This window comes from Leguminivora glycinivorella, chromosome Z (assembly GCF_023078275.1).
Source record: "Leguminivora glycinivorella isolate SPB_JAAS2020 chromosome Z, LegGlyc_1.1, whole genome shotgun sequence".
Taxonomy (NCBI): domain Eukaryota; kingdom Metazoa; phylum Arthropoda; class Insecta; order Lepidoptera; family Tortricidae; genus Leguminivora; species Leguminivora glycinivorella.
Window position 1 is genome coordinate 54,267,072 of NC_062998.1, and position 16,617 is coordinate 54,283,688.

At 38.7% G+C, this 16,617-nt stretch overlaps 1 protein-coding gene across 2 annotated transcripts in view; it reads right to left on the reverse strand.

Moving 5' to 3' along the window:
* LOC125240664 (tyrosine-protein phosphatase non-receptor type 61F) overlaps positions 1-10,716 on the reverse strand; it is a 50,644-nt gene extending 39,928 nt beyond the window's left edge. For both annotated transcript variants that reach the window (XM_048148674.1, XM_048148673.1), the window contains exons 1-2: positions 10,370-10,716; positions 10,138-10,299 (exon numbers count right to left, since the gene is read on the reverse strand). In XM_048148674.1, coding sequence (XP_048004631.1) covers positions 10,138-10,299; positions 10,370-10,456 — 249 coding nt within the window. In that variant the 5' untranslated portion in view covers positions 10,457-10,716. The remainder of the gene's footprint in view (positions 1-10,137; positions 10,300-10,369) is intronic.
* Between the last annotated feature and the right edge of the window lie 5,901 nt (positions 10,717-16,617).

Below are 16,617 nucleotides of genomic sequence, written 5' to 3' on the forward strand. Positions count from 1 at the left end.
GCTAAATGTGTTCTGCCTACCCGTTTTGAGAATACTGGCATGAGTTTATGTATGTAAATGGTTGGGCCCACTCATCGCCAGGTTGCTAGGTGTCGGCCTGTCAGCTGTTCGGCACTTGGTTCTTGTAAATAACATTTTAAACGAAAATATGTATATACTCGAAATCTATAAATATTGTTTTTTTACGTCAAATACTTACAGAAGACAGTCATTTATTGTTCCAAATTCGATATGAGTCTAGTAGCCTATTGTATACATAGATTGATTATGACTATAGACATTATAGTGCAACCTACCTACTCCCGTGGGTATGCATCGGCCAATTGACGGATGGTGTGATTACATATTATTGCACCGCAGGCCCCTCGCAGTGATTGACAGGCGAGGTTCAGGGGCGTGCATTATGTGCATTATAATATGTATACCTACGCTGTCATCACTACACACTATATAATACTAGCTAGAGTAGCTTATGCCAATGGCTTCGCTCGCGTTAGATTCGAAAATTCCGGGAATGCTCCATACAAACTTAGTTATAATATTAGGTGTACACATCTTACTCAAAAATATGTCCTACAGCATCTTAGTCCGGTGTGTAATAAGAGCGTAGAGACTAGGGTTGCAAAAAAACGGTTTTTTTCTGGCTTGAAAAAAAAACATGAAAAAACCGTGAAAAAAAAAACAGTTTTTTCTGGAGTATGTTTTTTTTCTAAAGTACGAAATCTCTAAATTTGCAAAGTAGTTAATACTTTTATACGTTTTTTTAGACTTAATGTTAACTATTAAACGAATTTAATCAAATAACTTTAATTTCTGGTCTTATAAAAGTAACATTTACGAAATCTGTAGTTGGTAATTATCACTATTTACTGTTGGAAACACCACCGCCTCTCCACGCTACACGCAGCATCGGGGATTCCCCAATAAACGTTTGTATACTGAATGTTAATTGAATTAAAATGTACGTTATTGTTATTGAAACACGTTACAACTCACGAAAAACCGTTATTGTCGTATTATTTGTTCATCTGAAAAAAAAACCATGGCGCTCGGTTTTTTTTTCATGTTTTTTTTCACAATTCTGAAAAAAAACAGTTGGTTTTTTTCTATTTACAACCCTAGTAGAGACGTAGAGCGAAAAGGCTTTCCCTCGTATTTTTGCGGAAACGTTCGTATTTGTCATGCTAGTTCAGACAATGTCAGTACATCGTGTACTGAGACTGACTGAAATAGCATGACACGTTCGTGCGTTTCCGTAACAATACGAGGGCAAATCTTTTCGCACTACATCTGTAGTACAGCAATTCCCGTCAACTTTGTACAATGACACGTCAGCAAATTTTAATTGATCCTATTTTGTTACCAACATTTAGTAATATAATTCGATTTTCGTAAGATATAATATACAGGATAATTGTTATAATTAAGAAAATATAGATACTAGAGAACCCTAATGACGAAATAAAACTTAATAAAATCTCAATTCATCAACAAAATATTGGTAACAAAATAGGAATTAATAAAAACAAATTTAACTTTTCCCTTAATTTTTGTACAAACTTTTCGAGAACTGCTGAGTACCATATTTATGAGACAATGTTTTCGATGCATATTTTTGCACATTACTGTAGGTACTTTACTTTCCGATACTAAAGCTTCATTTTCAATAAAGATACGCTCTTAAGCTCGGTTATTTATAGACGAAAAATATTACTTTATTAGGTATAAATAGTTATTTGTTATACAAGGGGGCAAAGTTGTATTTTAACGCCGAGTGTGGAATTGAAAAACGAGCAAGTGAAAGGTGTCTATAGTTGAACCACGAGCGAAGCGAGTGATTTGAGAATAGAATCCTGAGCTTAGCGAGTTTTTCAATACACGAGATATAATAGTTATTTGTTATACAAGAGTGCAAAGTTGTATTTTAACGCCGAGTGTGGAATTGAAAAACGAGCAAGCGAAAGGATTCTATAGGTGAATTCGAAAATAGAATCCTGAGCTTGCGAGTTTGTAACATTTACATAACAGACATTTGCACTCGTGTGTAACACAAAAATTTTCCCCTCACTATAGCGAGGAAACTACAACGCAAAAAAAGCGTTTATCACTGCTTCCAGTAGTCCACAGGTGGTAAAACATCTTCATCACTAGATTAACCCACTTTTATCAATTTTAAAGCAGAAAATTTGCCTCTATTCAAGGTCAAATTACTTTATCCACTAGTGGATAAAATGCGTTTTTACCCGCTGGTATTAAAGGACAAAACACGTGTTTCCGAGCTAGTGAGGGGAAAAATACATTTGCACCCGTGTGTAACACAAAACTTTTCCGCTCACTATAGCGAGGAAACTACAACGCAAAAAATGCGTTTATCACTGCTTCCAGTAGTTCCACGGGTGCAGGGTGGTAAATCATCTTGAAAAAATGAAAAAATGAAAATGAAATATTTATTTTTCAAGTAGGCATATTACAATGCGCATATGAACGTCAAATAAAGCTACGCCGGCTCTAACCCTACGCCTCAGCCTCGAGAAGATTTCAGTCCCCCCTCAGTTGGGTCCCCCTTCATTACTAGATTCACCTACTTGTATCAATTTTAAAGCAGTTAATTTGACTATATTCAAGGTCAAATTACTTTACCCAGTGGTGGATAAAATGCGTTTTTACCCGCTGGTATTAAAGGATAGAACACGTGTTTCCGAGCTAGTGAAGGGAAAAGTATATTAAATTGAAGCCTTGTATAAAAAACTGGAAGATTCCAGGATAAACTGAAAATAGCTACAGATCATCAGGAAAGTAGGCTAGCGTGAATCCCTGGTCAATATTTACGAGGATAATATATTTGTAAGCTGGTTTTTCTTTTGCCGCCGTATCCTGTGCGTTATAATATATGTAGTATTTTATGCAACAGGCGTTTAAAGGAGGTCAAAAAAGACGAGTGGCGTGGGTAACAATTTGAGGCGAAGCCGAAAATTTTTATAAAGACGACACGAGTATTTTTTGACTCAGTTAAACACCGTTGCATACAATACTTGTTACAAAGTCAAACAATGCGTTTTCAGTTTTTTGGATACTTTGGGGAATAGACTTTTATGTAGGGTTTTAAAGATGTATGCACGACCCTGTAAATGACGAATAACAGTTCGGGAAAAAAAAATATTTCTGCATCGTATTTATTTATTTTTAACCCCCGACGCAAAAACGACGGGGTGTTATAAGTTTGACGTGTCTGTCTGTGTGTATGTCTGTCTATATGACTGTGTGTGTGTCTGTCTGTGGCATCGTAGCTCTCGAACGGATGAACCGATTTTGATTTTTTTTTTGTCTGAAAGCTGAGTTAGTCGGGAGTAGGGTTGCCAACTTTTTTTTAGGGAAATATAGTATTTTAGAAAATTCCATCTAAAAAATATAGTACACCGAAATAAAATATAGTACGGTACACATAATCGATAACCAAGTCGTAGAGATCGTTCTTTCTGTCCACTGTAAGGGGCTCCATTCGGTTTTCATCGATTTTTGACAAGTTTTGTGTTGCATTGGTTCTCTTATTTAAGTATCGTCGAAAGTTGTATGGCCGAATATCACAACCCAACTCACGTTTCGCGCAATTTTATTCCACCGAATGTTCATTTCCCAACTTATTGTTTTATTTGCCAAGCTCACATTTACCAACTTAACATTTGGCCTTTTTTAAAAAAGCAAACTTTCATGTTGTCGAATGTTTTACTTAGCGTAATATATAACTAGTTGTTTATTGTATGTAATGTACCAAATCTTTTATTAAACACCAACAATATATATGGCGTATTTCGAAAAATGTGCAATATTGAGTCTTCTATCACTTTCTAAATTTATTGACAGGTATGCAATTTTTACTTACGTACCTATTAATATTCTTTTAATTTCAATAGTTACCTACTTACTTTTTTACAAGACCCATATTTAAAAAAAATACGCATATTATAAGTACATATATTTTTTTATGAAATTTGACATTGTTTTAAAAACATTTTTACTTCAATGAAATCTAGACTTTTATAAAAATGCAAAAGCGATTTTAATTTTAAACTAATTAAGGCAAAAATTTTGACCAAAGAACCAGTTTCGGTCTTAAAATAGTTCAAATTTGATGCTAAATATCACAGAATCAATGAGCTATGAAGTAGGTACCTAATTATGGGATGCTAGTTTGTTTAAAGTATTTGTCAGAACGGGAGTGTTCTTAGCCATGTTTCATGAAAATCGGTCTACTACGTCGCGGTCGGGGGTTTTTTCAAAATTTTGTGGTTAGGTTATTTTAGATTACAGAACAGTCATGGGTCCATTAAATTTATGAAACACGTCAAACTTAAAACTGGCCAAGAGCGTGTCGGGCCACGCTCAGTGTAGGGTTCCGTAGTTTTCCGTATTAAGTTCAAAATAATTTTCCTAGAAAGTATTTATAAAGTTCTACTTTTGTGATTTTTTCATATTTTTTAAACATATGGTTCAAAAGTTAGAGGGGGGGGACACACTTTTTTTTCCTTTAGGAGCGATTATTTCCGAAAATATTAATATTATTAAAAAACGATTTTAGTAAACCCTTATTCATTTTTAACCCCCGACGCAAAAACGACGGGGTATTATAAGTTTGACGTGTCTGTCTGTCTGTGTGTCTGTCTGTGTGTGTGTCTGTCTGTGGCATCGTAGCTCCCGAACGGATGAACCGATTTCGATTTAGTTTTTTTCATTTGAAAGCTGTGTTAGTCGGGAGTGTTCTTAGCCATGTTTCATGAAAATCGGTCCACTAGGTCGCGGTCGGGGGATTTTTCAAAATTTTAATTTTGTGGTTAGGTTATTAAATACCTATCCAACAATATATCACACGTTGGGGTTGGAACAAAAAAAAATCAGTCCCCACTTTACATGTAGGGGGGGTACCCTAAGAAAACATTTTTTTACACTTTTTATTTTACCACTTTGTTGGCGTGATTGATACACATATTGGTACCAAATTTCAGCTTTCTAGTGCTAACGGTCACCGAGATTATCTGCGGACGGACGGACGGACGGACGAATGGCGAAACTATAAGGGTTCCTAGTTGACTACGGAACCCTAAAAAAGGGCTGTCCACTTGAAAAAGGATGAAGAAAGTTGTCATCCCGTTTATATTTCAACCAAAGACATATTTACGTAACTCCGTATAGACAGCTACAGTCTAAGAAAAAAATTAAAATTTTGAAAAAACCCCCGACGACGACATAGTGGACCGATTTTCATGAAACATGGCTAAGAACACTCCCGACTAACTCAGCTTTCAGACAAAAAAAACTAAATCTAAATCGGTTCATCCGTTCAGGCGGGCTATACTTGATGCCACCGACAGTACACATTAAAAAAAAAAAAAAACAGAACAGACAAACAGACAGACAGACGGACGGACGATGCCACGGACGGACGGACGACAGACGATGTCACGGACGGAAGCAACGGATCGGACTTAGCGGACGGACGGAAATCCACTGACGTCCGACGGCAGCTTGCACGGACGTCAATTTTTGACGTTGAAGTCACGGACGGCGGACGGACGGATATTCAATTGCACGGACAATCAAGACGAGACGGACAGACAAGACAACAGACAGACAGACAGACAGACAGACAGAGACAGACAGACAGACAGACAGACAGACACGTCAAACTTATAACACCCCTTCGTTTTTGCGTCGGGGGTTAAAAAAACGTACCTCAGAACCATATAGAAAAACATACGGTGGCCTATATAGCGATACACCTTTGGGGACGCTCGGCTAGATGGCGCTAATATATATATTTGACATTTTAACACATATCAAGCTAAGAATATGGGCCAAATTGTCAAAACTGAGGGTCAAAAGTTTTAAGCCTGTGTCGAGAGATGGCAGTCTATGCACTGTGATTACACAATTTACTTTGACAGTAACTCTCTATAATACTCTATCCTCTTTGATTCCAACAAAGTTAGCTTCGCCTCAAATAGGGACTTGAACTTGACTAATTCAAATAAAATATTTATACGATCCACGAAATAAAGCATCAGATAATTATAAGAAAAACATGGACAGAAGCTATTTTTTAACCTTCAATAATACAATCATTTCAATAAGAGACAATCAATATACTCGTTACAATTTCAGGGGCAAACACTTAAACCTCCGAGAGATCTCTAGTGGGAATTACTCGTAACGAATATCAGAAAAAATAAGCTACGACCAAATAGACGGTTATTTTTTTTTCGCCGCCTGGAGCTCAGACTAAGATCTATTCAAGGTTAATAACCTAGCCACAAAATTAAAATTTTGAAAAGAACCGATTTTCATGAAACATGGCTAAGAACACTCCCGACTCACTCAGCTTTCAGACAAAAAAACTAAATCAAATCGGTTCATCTGTTCGGAAGCTACGATGCCACAGACAGACACACACACAGACAGACAGACAAAGAGACAGACAGACAGACACGCCAAACTTATTAAACACCCCGTCGTTTTTGCGTCGGGGGTTAAAAACACCAATCGTAAACACATGCGCATGCTATAATAGTTATTTGTTATACAAGGGGGCAAAGTTGTATTTTAACGCCGAGTGTGGAATTGAAAAACGAGCAAGTGAAAGGGTTCTATAGTTGAACCACGAGCGAAGCGAGTGGTTCGAAGTTTTTTAACACACGAGAAGTAAAATACATTTGCACCCGAGTGTAACACAAAATTTTTCCCCTCACTATAGCGAGGAAACTACAACGCAAAAAATGCGTTTATCACTGCTTCCAGTAGTTCCACAGGTGGTAAATCATCTTTATTACTAGATTCACCTACTTTTATCAATTTTAAAGCAGTTAATTTGACTTTATTCAAGGTCAAATTACTTTACCCACTAGTGGATAAAATGCGTTTTTACCCGCTGGTATTAAAGGACAAAACACGTGTTTCCGAGCTAGTGAGGGGAAAATGATATGAATATACTATATTAAAGGCGCCATCTTTGATTTATGCCTTTGACATCCTTCCTACATCCGATATCGGATCGGATAATGCGAAAACTAGAAGCGTGTTCCGATTCCAATATTTGTAAGAAACTTACATTTTACGTGATTACTTACTTATTAAACATCGTGCCCGTGTGGTGACGGGTTAAGAATTTCACCACCCCTTTTGATTTCAAACCGCTGTTTTCATTCTATAATTTCTACGTGTAAATTTGCAAAATATGTGACGTCACACTAGGGAGGGGGGAGTCTAACAAATGTGACCAGCTGTGACAATGAGGGGGGAGGGGTCAAAAATCATGTTTTTAGTGTGACGTAATTTATGGATGATCCCTTTCTTCCCGTGGGTATGGGTTCAATTGTGGCGTAGGCGAGAGGCTGGCAACCTGTCACTGCAATGTCACAATTTCGATTTCTTTCAACCCCTTTTTGCCAAGAGTGGCACTGAAACTTAGTAGTTCATGTGCTCTGCCTACCAGCGTGATTATATGTATGTATGTATGTATAAACATCACCGTCATCAACTATTTGAGTAACACTTTTTAAAGGCGTTCAAAAGTCGTGGTAGACGTACATAGGTATCGTACGTAGTCTCGATAAAGCCTCTTAATGCCTTTTCACATTATCCGACCCGATATCGGATGTAGGACCGATATCCCATACATTACAGGCGCCACCTTGGATTTTTTCCATTGAAATCCTTCCGACATCCGATATCGGATTGGATAATGTGAAAATGGACTTACTGATTTTTTCCGATATTTGTGTGGCTTAACTTCAAAACTGGGTAAATCCATTCTGCTATAAGGTCGATTATCTTTCAGATCATATTATAATTTTTATATATTCAACCTTAAAGCAGAATGGTTTTACGAAGTTAAGCAACACATTTTGTGAGTACAGTCAAGTGCAAAAATACGTATCGATTTTATCCGCTCAAAAATATGTACCGAGACCTTATTCCGCCGACATAAAGTGCTATGGGACATATTTTTGATAAGTTGTACGCACCCATATTTTTACACTTGACGTACCTATCCTATGTACCTAGGCAGGCAGGGCCGGAATGGAATTCGTAGGGCCTGGGGGCCGATTTTTGAATCTCACTTTCACTAAAATACCGGTTGAAAACGGTCAATTGCCTATTATTTTCAGTGACAATTTTCTGAATTCGAACACCGTGAGACTCAAATATCGGCCCCATGAACCGGCACTGCCCATGTCAGCGGAAGTCACGAAAGGAGTAATAGACAAGGTCAATGAAGCAAAGGCACAAAGGGAATGGGAGAACGAGACTGGATGCAGACAGTCGAAGATGATGATCAAAGGCATGGACCAAAGTAGAACCAGGTATCTGCTGAATCTAGGTAAGAACTGTCTGAGAATGTTGACAGGCATAATTACTGGGCACAACACTCTCAATAGATACCTCAAGGTAAAAGGAATAAGAGATGACGAATCCTGTCCACACTGTGGTATGGAGGAAACTAGCTTACATTTGTTAGCAGAGTGTATTATGTATGCGGCACCGCGATACAATACATTCAGTAGAGATAGAGTAGGAGTAGAAGAACTCAAGGATGTCGACTTAAAAAATGTCCTTTTGTTCTGCAGGAAAACAAGAAGATTTGAAGAAGGAAGTGTGGGAATGCTGCCGGAACAGTAACCTGCAGCTCCAACTCCAGGGAACTGGGCTGAATAAACACAGCAAGTGATCGACAGCCCGCCTGCCTCCGGCCGGGCGTCCCTACAAGACATTGACATCGACATCCTATGTACCTAACATAACATCTCAAAGGAGTGGAAATATTGGAAAATTAGGTAAATTTCCATGATCGTAAATAAGACGTGGGCGTCTCAATATTCTTGTTTGTATACAAAAATATAAAAGGGAGATAAAAATACAATATGAAAAGATTCAATAGTATTACTCTCACTATACCTACAGTAGTACCTCGATAATCTGATTTACAAAAAAACTAACCCTGTTCGGGCTGACAGGGAGCATTCAGGTTATAGTATGTTAGAAATAATATAAGGAGATAACTCCAAAATACATGATAACTGATTGCTAAATATTACTGACTTTACTGCTGACAAATTCAGTGTTTAAATTAAAGTACAGGGGGTCAGTTTCGACGGCAAAGGCCTATGATGGAAATAATTTGATACCCATTTTTGGTATGATTTTGGTCTCTTTAGTAGACACTATGTCATTACCTGCTTTCCAATGTTATTTTTTTAACAGTAATTATGTTTTAACCCATGGAGCGCCCACCCTCCTAAATTATATATTATTTATAGACACCGTGTGTCTATAGGACGCTCCACGGGTTAATAGGCAACCAAATCTGTGAAAATTATGTCATCGGACCTTCCACTGGTCCTTCGCAAGTGTGTGTTATGGCCACTTGGCCAGCACTGTGGAAAGAATGCATTTTTGATGTAAATATGGCTCTTTTCTAATTTTTTTAATGGAAAATGTTTGCCCATCACTGCTCAAGACTAAGATATTCGCTAATGCTATGCTAGCTGTCTTAGTTTTTATATTGTTGGATATGAGAGAGATTGATATGGAGGTAAGCATGCAAATACAATCAGTATTCAAACAGACAGTGACTCAAGGTAGGACTACTAGATTGCAATGAGTAGTACCAAAAAACTGAGATCAGGGGTTGGAAATAAATGAGCATAGCAAAAAATGAGAACTACACACACAATGACAGCTACACAAGGACTCCCCATACTTTCAATAACACTCATCAAGTATTTGACCACTTTATTTCAGATAAAGACAGATGTAGTGACAGACAGACATCAGGTCATCACAAAAATAACATGCATATCTAACCAACAATAACATTTCTTTAAAAAAAGTTACACTACTACTACTACTACTAAACAGTGAAGGGTCAAAATCTGAATTTACTGTTTTTTCTGGCACTGGCACTTGCATTATCATCACACTATGTATTGTAGCATCCTAATAAATATATCATGGAAAAAATTCAATGAAATGAGCAGAGCATCTTAATGAATCATCATCTCTGAACTTAGTAGAAATATAAATGTACACGCATAAAGTACAGTGCATAAAACGAATTTGAATTAAGAACAAAACTCCGCGACCTACCTTGACTAAGTTCGCGTTGATGTAGTCCCGCTCGCATCGCTTCAGGATGACGCGGCTGTGGTCGTACGGGTTCACATCCCGGTAGCGATTCAACGGCTTATTCTCCAGCTTCTTCGCCTCGGTGCATGTGTAGGGGTATGCGTGACACTCCCGGCCGATTTTCTGCGAAACACCACCATTGGTTAACAAACAACACAAGCGTCGTGGCAATTTCCCGATGCCGCCAACTTACCTGGTACACGAGAGCCCACGCATTTCTGTTCGCGATATCCGTGTATTCGGCCTCCACACCGCTAACAGTAATACTATCTCCGTTCATTGTGGAACTATATCATTTCAAACACGTATAGTACGGAAACAAAGTGAAACCCGGACGCCGCGTGCGGTGCTGCTCCGGTGAGTAGCCAAGCGAGCGCGATCTCTACACTTATTTACCGTACGGTTCGAACTAAATAAACATAAATATGCGTCGCATTAGACCTACGAAGTTCTCGGTTAACAGCGGACGATAACCGAGCGAGCACTACAAACGGCCTTCCCTTTATAAGTGAGAGCCAGACGAACCACCAGTCTTTTTGCTGACATGACCAATGACAAACTTTTCCTGAGTCTCAAGTTATTGCTCAGCCATGTCATGCACAAAGCGATCACGCTAGATACATGTGAACCAAATCTCACAGAAATATAAAATGTTTAATTATTTTATTACATTTCAAAAGTGTATTTTATTAACATTAAATAATTTAGTTCTACACTACTAAATTCTCATGGTTTGAAAATAATGGTATTTGGTCGGCTTCGAAAGTTGTGAAATGTCCTGGATGTAATATAGTGATCAGTGAAGTGTTAGCCTTTGTAAAGAATAAACTTGATGTGATGGACGAAGACAGTTTGAGCCGTATATGTGTGACGGCGTTCTCGCCAGAAGATATAATGTTTGCAAAGAGATTGCTATTTGATTCTATTCCCACGGATAAGCGCATTAAAATTCGTAAGGGTGACAAAAAATCCCACAGGGATATTGACGACATTATTTCACTGTTGAAACAAACGGATCCCGATAATGTTCCGATATTTGTAGCTCGAGATCTACAGAAATTGCCCCCTTTAACATTCGATCACTTGGATCCGACTCGTCTCCTCAAAGATATACTGGTATTAAAGGAACAATTTAAGTCAATCGAAGGGCAATACGTCACCTTAGAAACCTTTGAGGCATTAAAGAAAGAAGTAGACCGTCTAAAACTTTCGTCAATAACTTCTCAAGATGACTACCGCAATGTAAACATACGTAGAGGAAACTACCTACGAAATAACTGTAACTACGACAGTGGGCCTATGGGTATGGAACATTTCCCATCAGAATCTAGTCCTAACAATAATAACTCATCGATACAGAGCCCTCTACACCCTTACGAGTCGTCGGTAGAAATATGTAAACAAAACACTTCTTTAAATTTAAGTAAATGTAACGAACAAATCGGCGTAAACAACTCGGATGGGCATTCAATACCGCGTATGTTAACGCTCGTGTCAACTGCGGAAGCCATGATGACTAATACTGAGGCCGATGTGCGAGTAAAACCACCTATGTCCCATAATAGCAATGCGCGCGTGAAAACCACTATGTTACAGAATGCAGACAATGCCGCGGCCGGCATGGGCGCCGCGCAATCAGAACCGCGAATGTGCACACAAGTATTACAAACGGGTTCAGCGATAGCGCATGCAGAACCACCCATGTGTGCGGACTTAGAGACTGCGCATACAGGAACGCGAATGTGCCCTCAAGTACTGCCTACGAGCCATACGGCGACTGCGCTTGCAGAATCAACGATGTTACCTATACCTACGGAGTCGGAGACTGCGCATTCAGATCCGCGAATGTGCACGATTGATAATGTTAATATGACATCTTATGCGAGTAAATTAAAGGAGCCTGGACAATGGAGAACTGAAAACCCGGACGAGGAGTGGAAGGACGCCCAGAGATATAGATTCAGAAACAGAATAGTGGGGAAAATGGGAACAGCCGCTACCGAGTTTAGTGGTAATTTTAAGGCTGCCGACATGAGAATACCACTATTTATTTATAATGTCAGTAAGTCCACAACTGAAAATGATATAACTACTCATGTTCACAATAAGACGCAAATAAATGTGTCCTTGAAAAAAATTAATTTGAAAATTGACCGGGGCTATGACGCATACAAAGTTCTAGTACCTAAAAGTAAGTTGAACATTTTTCTAAAGGAAGACTTCTGGCCGGAAGGTATACTTTTTAGGCGTTTTGTGGACTTTTCATCTAAGAAAAGTGAGGACAAAGCTGTAAGTCAACATAATGGATAATCGTACAAGTAAGTTCATATCCTTTAATTGTAAAGGTTTCTCAAGATCTATCGAGTGTGTGAGATCTCTGTGTAAATCAGCTGATATAATCGCACTTTCTGAGACATGGCTACTACAACACGATATACCGCTACTTGGAACTGCTGACGCCGGGTTCGGGTACTGCGGCACGACGGCTGTTGATTTGGCGGCGGGAGTGTTACGCGGCCGCCCTCATGGGGGTGTTGCAATCATGTGGCGTAAAAACAGGTTTCCGTGTGTTTCCGTAATTCAGTGTAAAAGTGTAAGGCTAACGGCGATTAGAGTGACAATGAGTGACAGGTCTATGATAGTTTTTTCAGTTTACATGCCGACTGACGAGCGTGATAACCTAGTTGAATTTACGGAATGTTTAGGAGAAATTTATGCGATTATTGACAGTGAACAAGTGGATCTCATATACATGTTAGGCGATTTTAATGCACACCCAGGCATGCCTTTCTACAGTGAACTGGTTAATTTTTGTAGTGAACAACAACTATGCATAGTGGACTCTGAACTCTTACCAGCGGACTCTTATACTTATGTCAGCGATAGCCACGGTTGTGCCCGGTGGCTTGACCACTGTGTAACTACAGAAGCGGCTAGATTAACAGTTGCTGAAGTCAATATACACTACGACGTGTTTTGGTCCGACCACTTCCCTTTGGAAATAGTATGTTATTTAAATAAAAATATAGCGAAAAATAATATTCAAACCACAGACATGGGAAGTGATATTTGTAGGGGTATAATATGGGGTGAAAGGGAGCTGTCCCAGATAAACGCTTATCGAAATATGTGTAATAGTAAATTAAAAGATGTTGATTTTCCTGGAGAACTAGAACAATGTTGTGATAATGTTTGTTTTAACTCTGAGCATAAGGTAATCATAGATAACATGTATGAGTCTATTACAGTGATACTTAAAGAGGCGTCAATTGCTAGTTATCATAAAAAGCACCACCGAGCAGGTCATGTTGCAGGCTGGAATAAACACGTCAGGGAGGCTCACCAAAGGGCGAGGATATGTTTTCAGGAATGGTGCATGTCTGGTAAACCAAGATCAGGCCAATTGTATGAGGAGATGTGCTGCACTAGGAAACGTTTCAAAGCCAAACTTAAGTTCTGTCAAAATGAGAAAGACCAGATTATAATGGATAATATTGCCTCTCATCATCATTCTAAGAACTTTGTACAATTCTGGAAATCGACAAATAGGCTGAACCCTAAAGTGAGCCTTCCGGTAAGTGTTGATAATGTCAGTGAGCCAATTGACATTGCAAACCTCTTTAAGGATCATTTCAAGGTGGAACCTTTGAAGGTGGATGAGCGTCCGCCGGTGCTTGGTGATGGGACTTGTGTGAATAATGCCTCGATTAAAGTCACATCCGAGGAAATAGCGAAGGTCGTACGCCAGATGACGAGAGGTAAATCACCCGGACACGATGGTCTCAGCATTGAGCATCTGCAACATGCGGGCGCTCATCTTCCGAGGGTCCTTGCAATGTTATACACATTATGTATTCGTCATAACTACCTGCCTGAAGACCTAATGAAAACCATAGTGGTGCCGATTGTAAAAAATAAGACTGGTGATGCCTCCGACAGGTCCAACTACAGACCAATCTCTTTGGCAACTATAATGGCTAAAGTATTGGACAGTGTGCTTAACACGCATCTGAATAAGCATATCAACTTGCATGACGCCCAGTTCGGATTTCGACCCGGATTGTCAACTGAATCGGCTGTCCTGTGTTTTAAGCATACTGTTCAATATTACACAAAGAGAAATACGCCAGTTTTTGCTTGTTTTTTGGACTTGTCGAAGGCATTTGACCTTGTGTCTTACAAGTTATTGTGGCATAAGTTACGCAACGAGACTAGTTTACCAGTTGAGTTAACTAACATGTTTGAGTATTGGTACGATCATCAAACAAATAGCGTTAGATGGGCTGGACAGTACTCAGACCCCTATAAAATGGAGTGTGGAGTCCGACAGGGGGATTAACGTCACCCACACTTTTTAATATATATGTAAATGGGTTGATTGAGGAGCTCAGCAGTGCTGGCGTGGGTTGTTCGGTGGACGGCTGTTTTGTCAACAACATCAGCTATGCCGACGATATGGTGCTGCTGAGCCCCTCAATAAATGCATTAAAAATAATGCTGGCTATTTGTGAGAAGTATGCTGTGGCCCATGGGCTCAAATATAATGTCAAAAAGAGTGAGATCTTAGTCTTTAAGTCTGGTACTAAAACGTATCCTATACCATATATTAGTCTAGACGGATCTCCTCTTCAGGCTGTGACAAAATTCAAATATTTGGGCCATTGGATCACTGATACTCTCAGAGATGATGAGGACATAGAAAGAGAACGCAGAGCACTATCAGTTAGAGGTAATATGTTGTCACGCAGGTTTGCGCGCTGTTCCCGAGAGGTGAAGTTAACACTGTTTAAAACTTACTGTCAAAACCTGTACACGTGCAACCTGTGGAGCAACTATACCAAAAGAACTTTTAGTGCTCTGCGTGTTCAATATAACAATGCCTTCAGGGGATTGTTGGGGCTGCCCTGGCGCTGCAGCGCGTCGGGAATGTTCGCCGAGTGGAGCACGGATGGCTTCCACGCAGTGTTGCGTAAGAGGGTGGCGTCATTGTGGCAGCGCGTCAGGGACAGCACCAACACTCTCCTGAGGGTGATTGCAGAAAGGGTTGATGGCCCTCTTATTACTCATTGGATGTCAATGCATGTGAGATCTAACGAGCATTATGTGTTCTACTAACTCTAGCGTAAGATGTTTTATTTTATTGTTCTTTAATTTTATTTTTATTGTGTTATTGTTTTACTAACATTTTGTGTACCTAAATATGGACATCTGTCTGAAATAAAAGATATCATTTCATTTCATTTCATTTCATTTCATTTCATTTCATTTCATTTCTATTTCTTCAACATCAATCATACCGATTAATCGACAGACGGGTCAAATTTTTAAATTTCTGATTTTGTTTTTTGTTCGACACAAAATCTGAAAACAAGTGGGCTTCTAGATTCCTTATTTGTTTCACTTTTAGGTATTCCCAAAACAAACATTTTATTATAAATTTAAGTTTCATAGAGTTACGAGCAATAAAATCAAGTGCTCGGTCTGCTCGGCGAGCACTGCTCGAGTGCTCGCTTTATGTCAAACCTACAGGGTGCATAGGGATTACAAACGAAATCTCGATACCAAGTAGTTGAATAATGAATTCGTATATATAATTGGATTTTTGTCGTCAAAGTTTAATTTTTTTTATTAGGCTGTGAGAATAGAAGACATAACTTTTCTGTACACATGGTGATAATTTATCTTACTAGTGCGCAAACTTCAGAGGGCCACAATACATGAGCGAAGAGGAAATTTTTATCTCGTGTCGAGTAAAAGCACTACCTTCCGTTACGTTTTGAATTTATCACTCGTTTTGCAATTTCTTTTTACGCAACTATATCGTAATGTACTATCAAAAATCGTCTGTTAAGCGCGTGTCTGTCATTGTAATTTATGTTGAAGTATTGATCATATAAACTGTTCGATGAGGATAAACACGCAAACGCGAGCTTGAAAGCAATGGCAGACATGCCTAATCCAACAAATAACTTCAGATGTTTTAAAAGTTAAGTATTCATTGACTTAGTAGGGTAAATTATACTTCATAGTCATAGAAATAATATATGTATATTAATATTGTATTGTTCGCTTTTGCTACTATGCAGGTCTCATATGAGCGCTGATCACAGAAAAGATCGGACTGAACGTTATTATGGCTGTTCATTAAAAGCCACCATAGAGAATATAGAACCAAGTGCCATTTGTCTTTGTGACAGCTATGTTGTATTAAATGCTATAAACTATAAATTAGGAAGACTATAATAGAAATGCGGAAATAAGAATTTAAACTTTTATCTACACAAATCTATATGTTTGTCTTTTAAATTATTGTAATATTTATATTATAAAATCTGGCTGGTGTTCAATCACCTTCGGCAAATCTTTGACCAAAAATAATTAGTTTAGTCTATGGATGCCAACAAGATTCGTAAACTTCGTAGATTTTGACAGCCAGCCAGT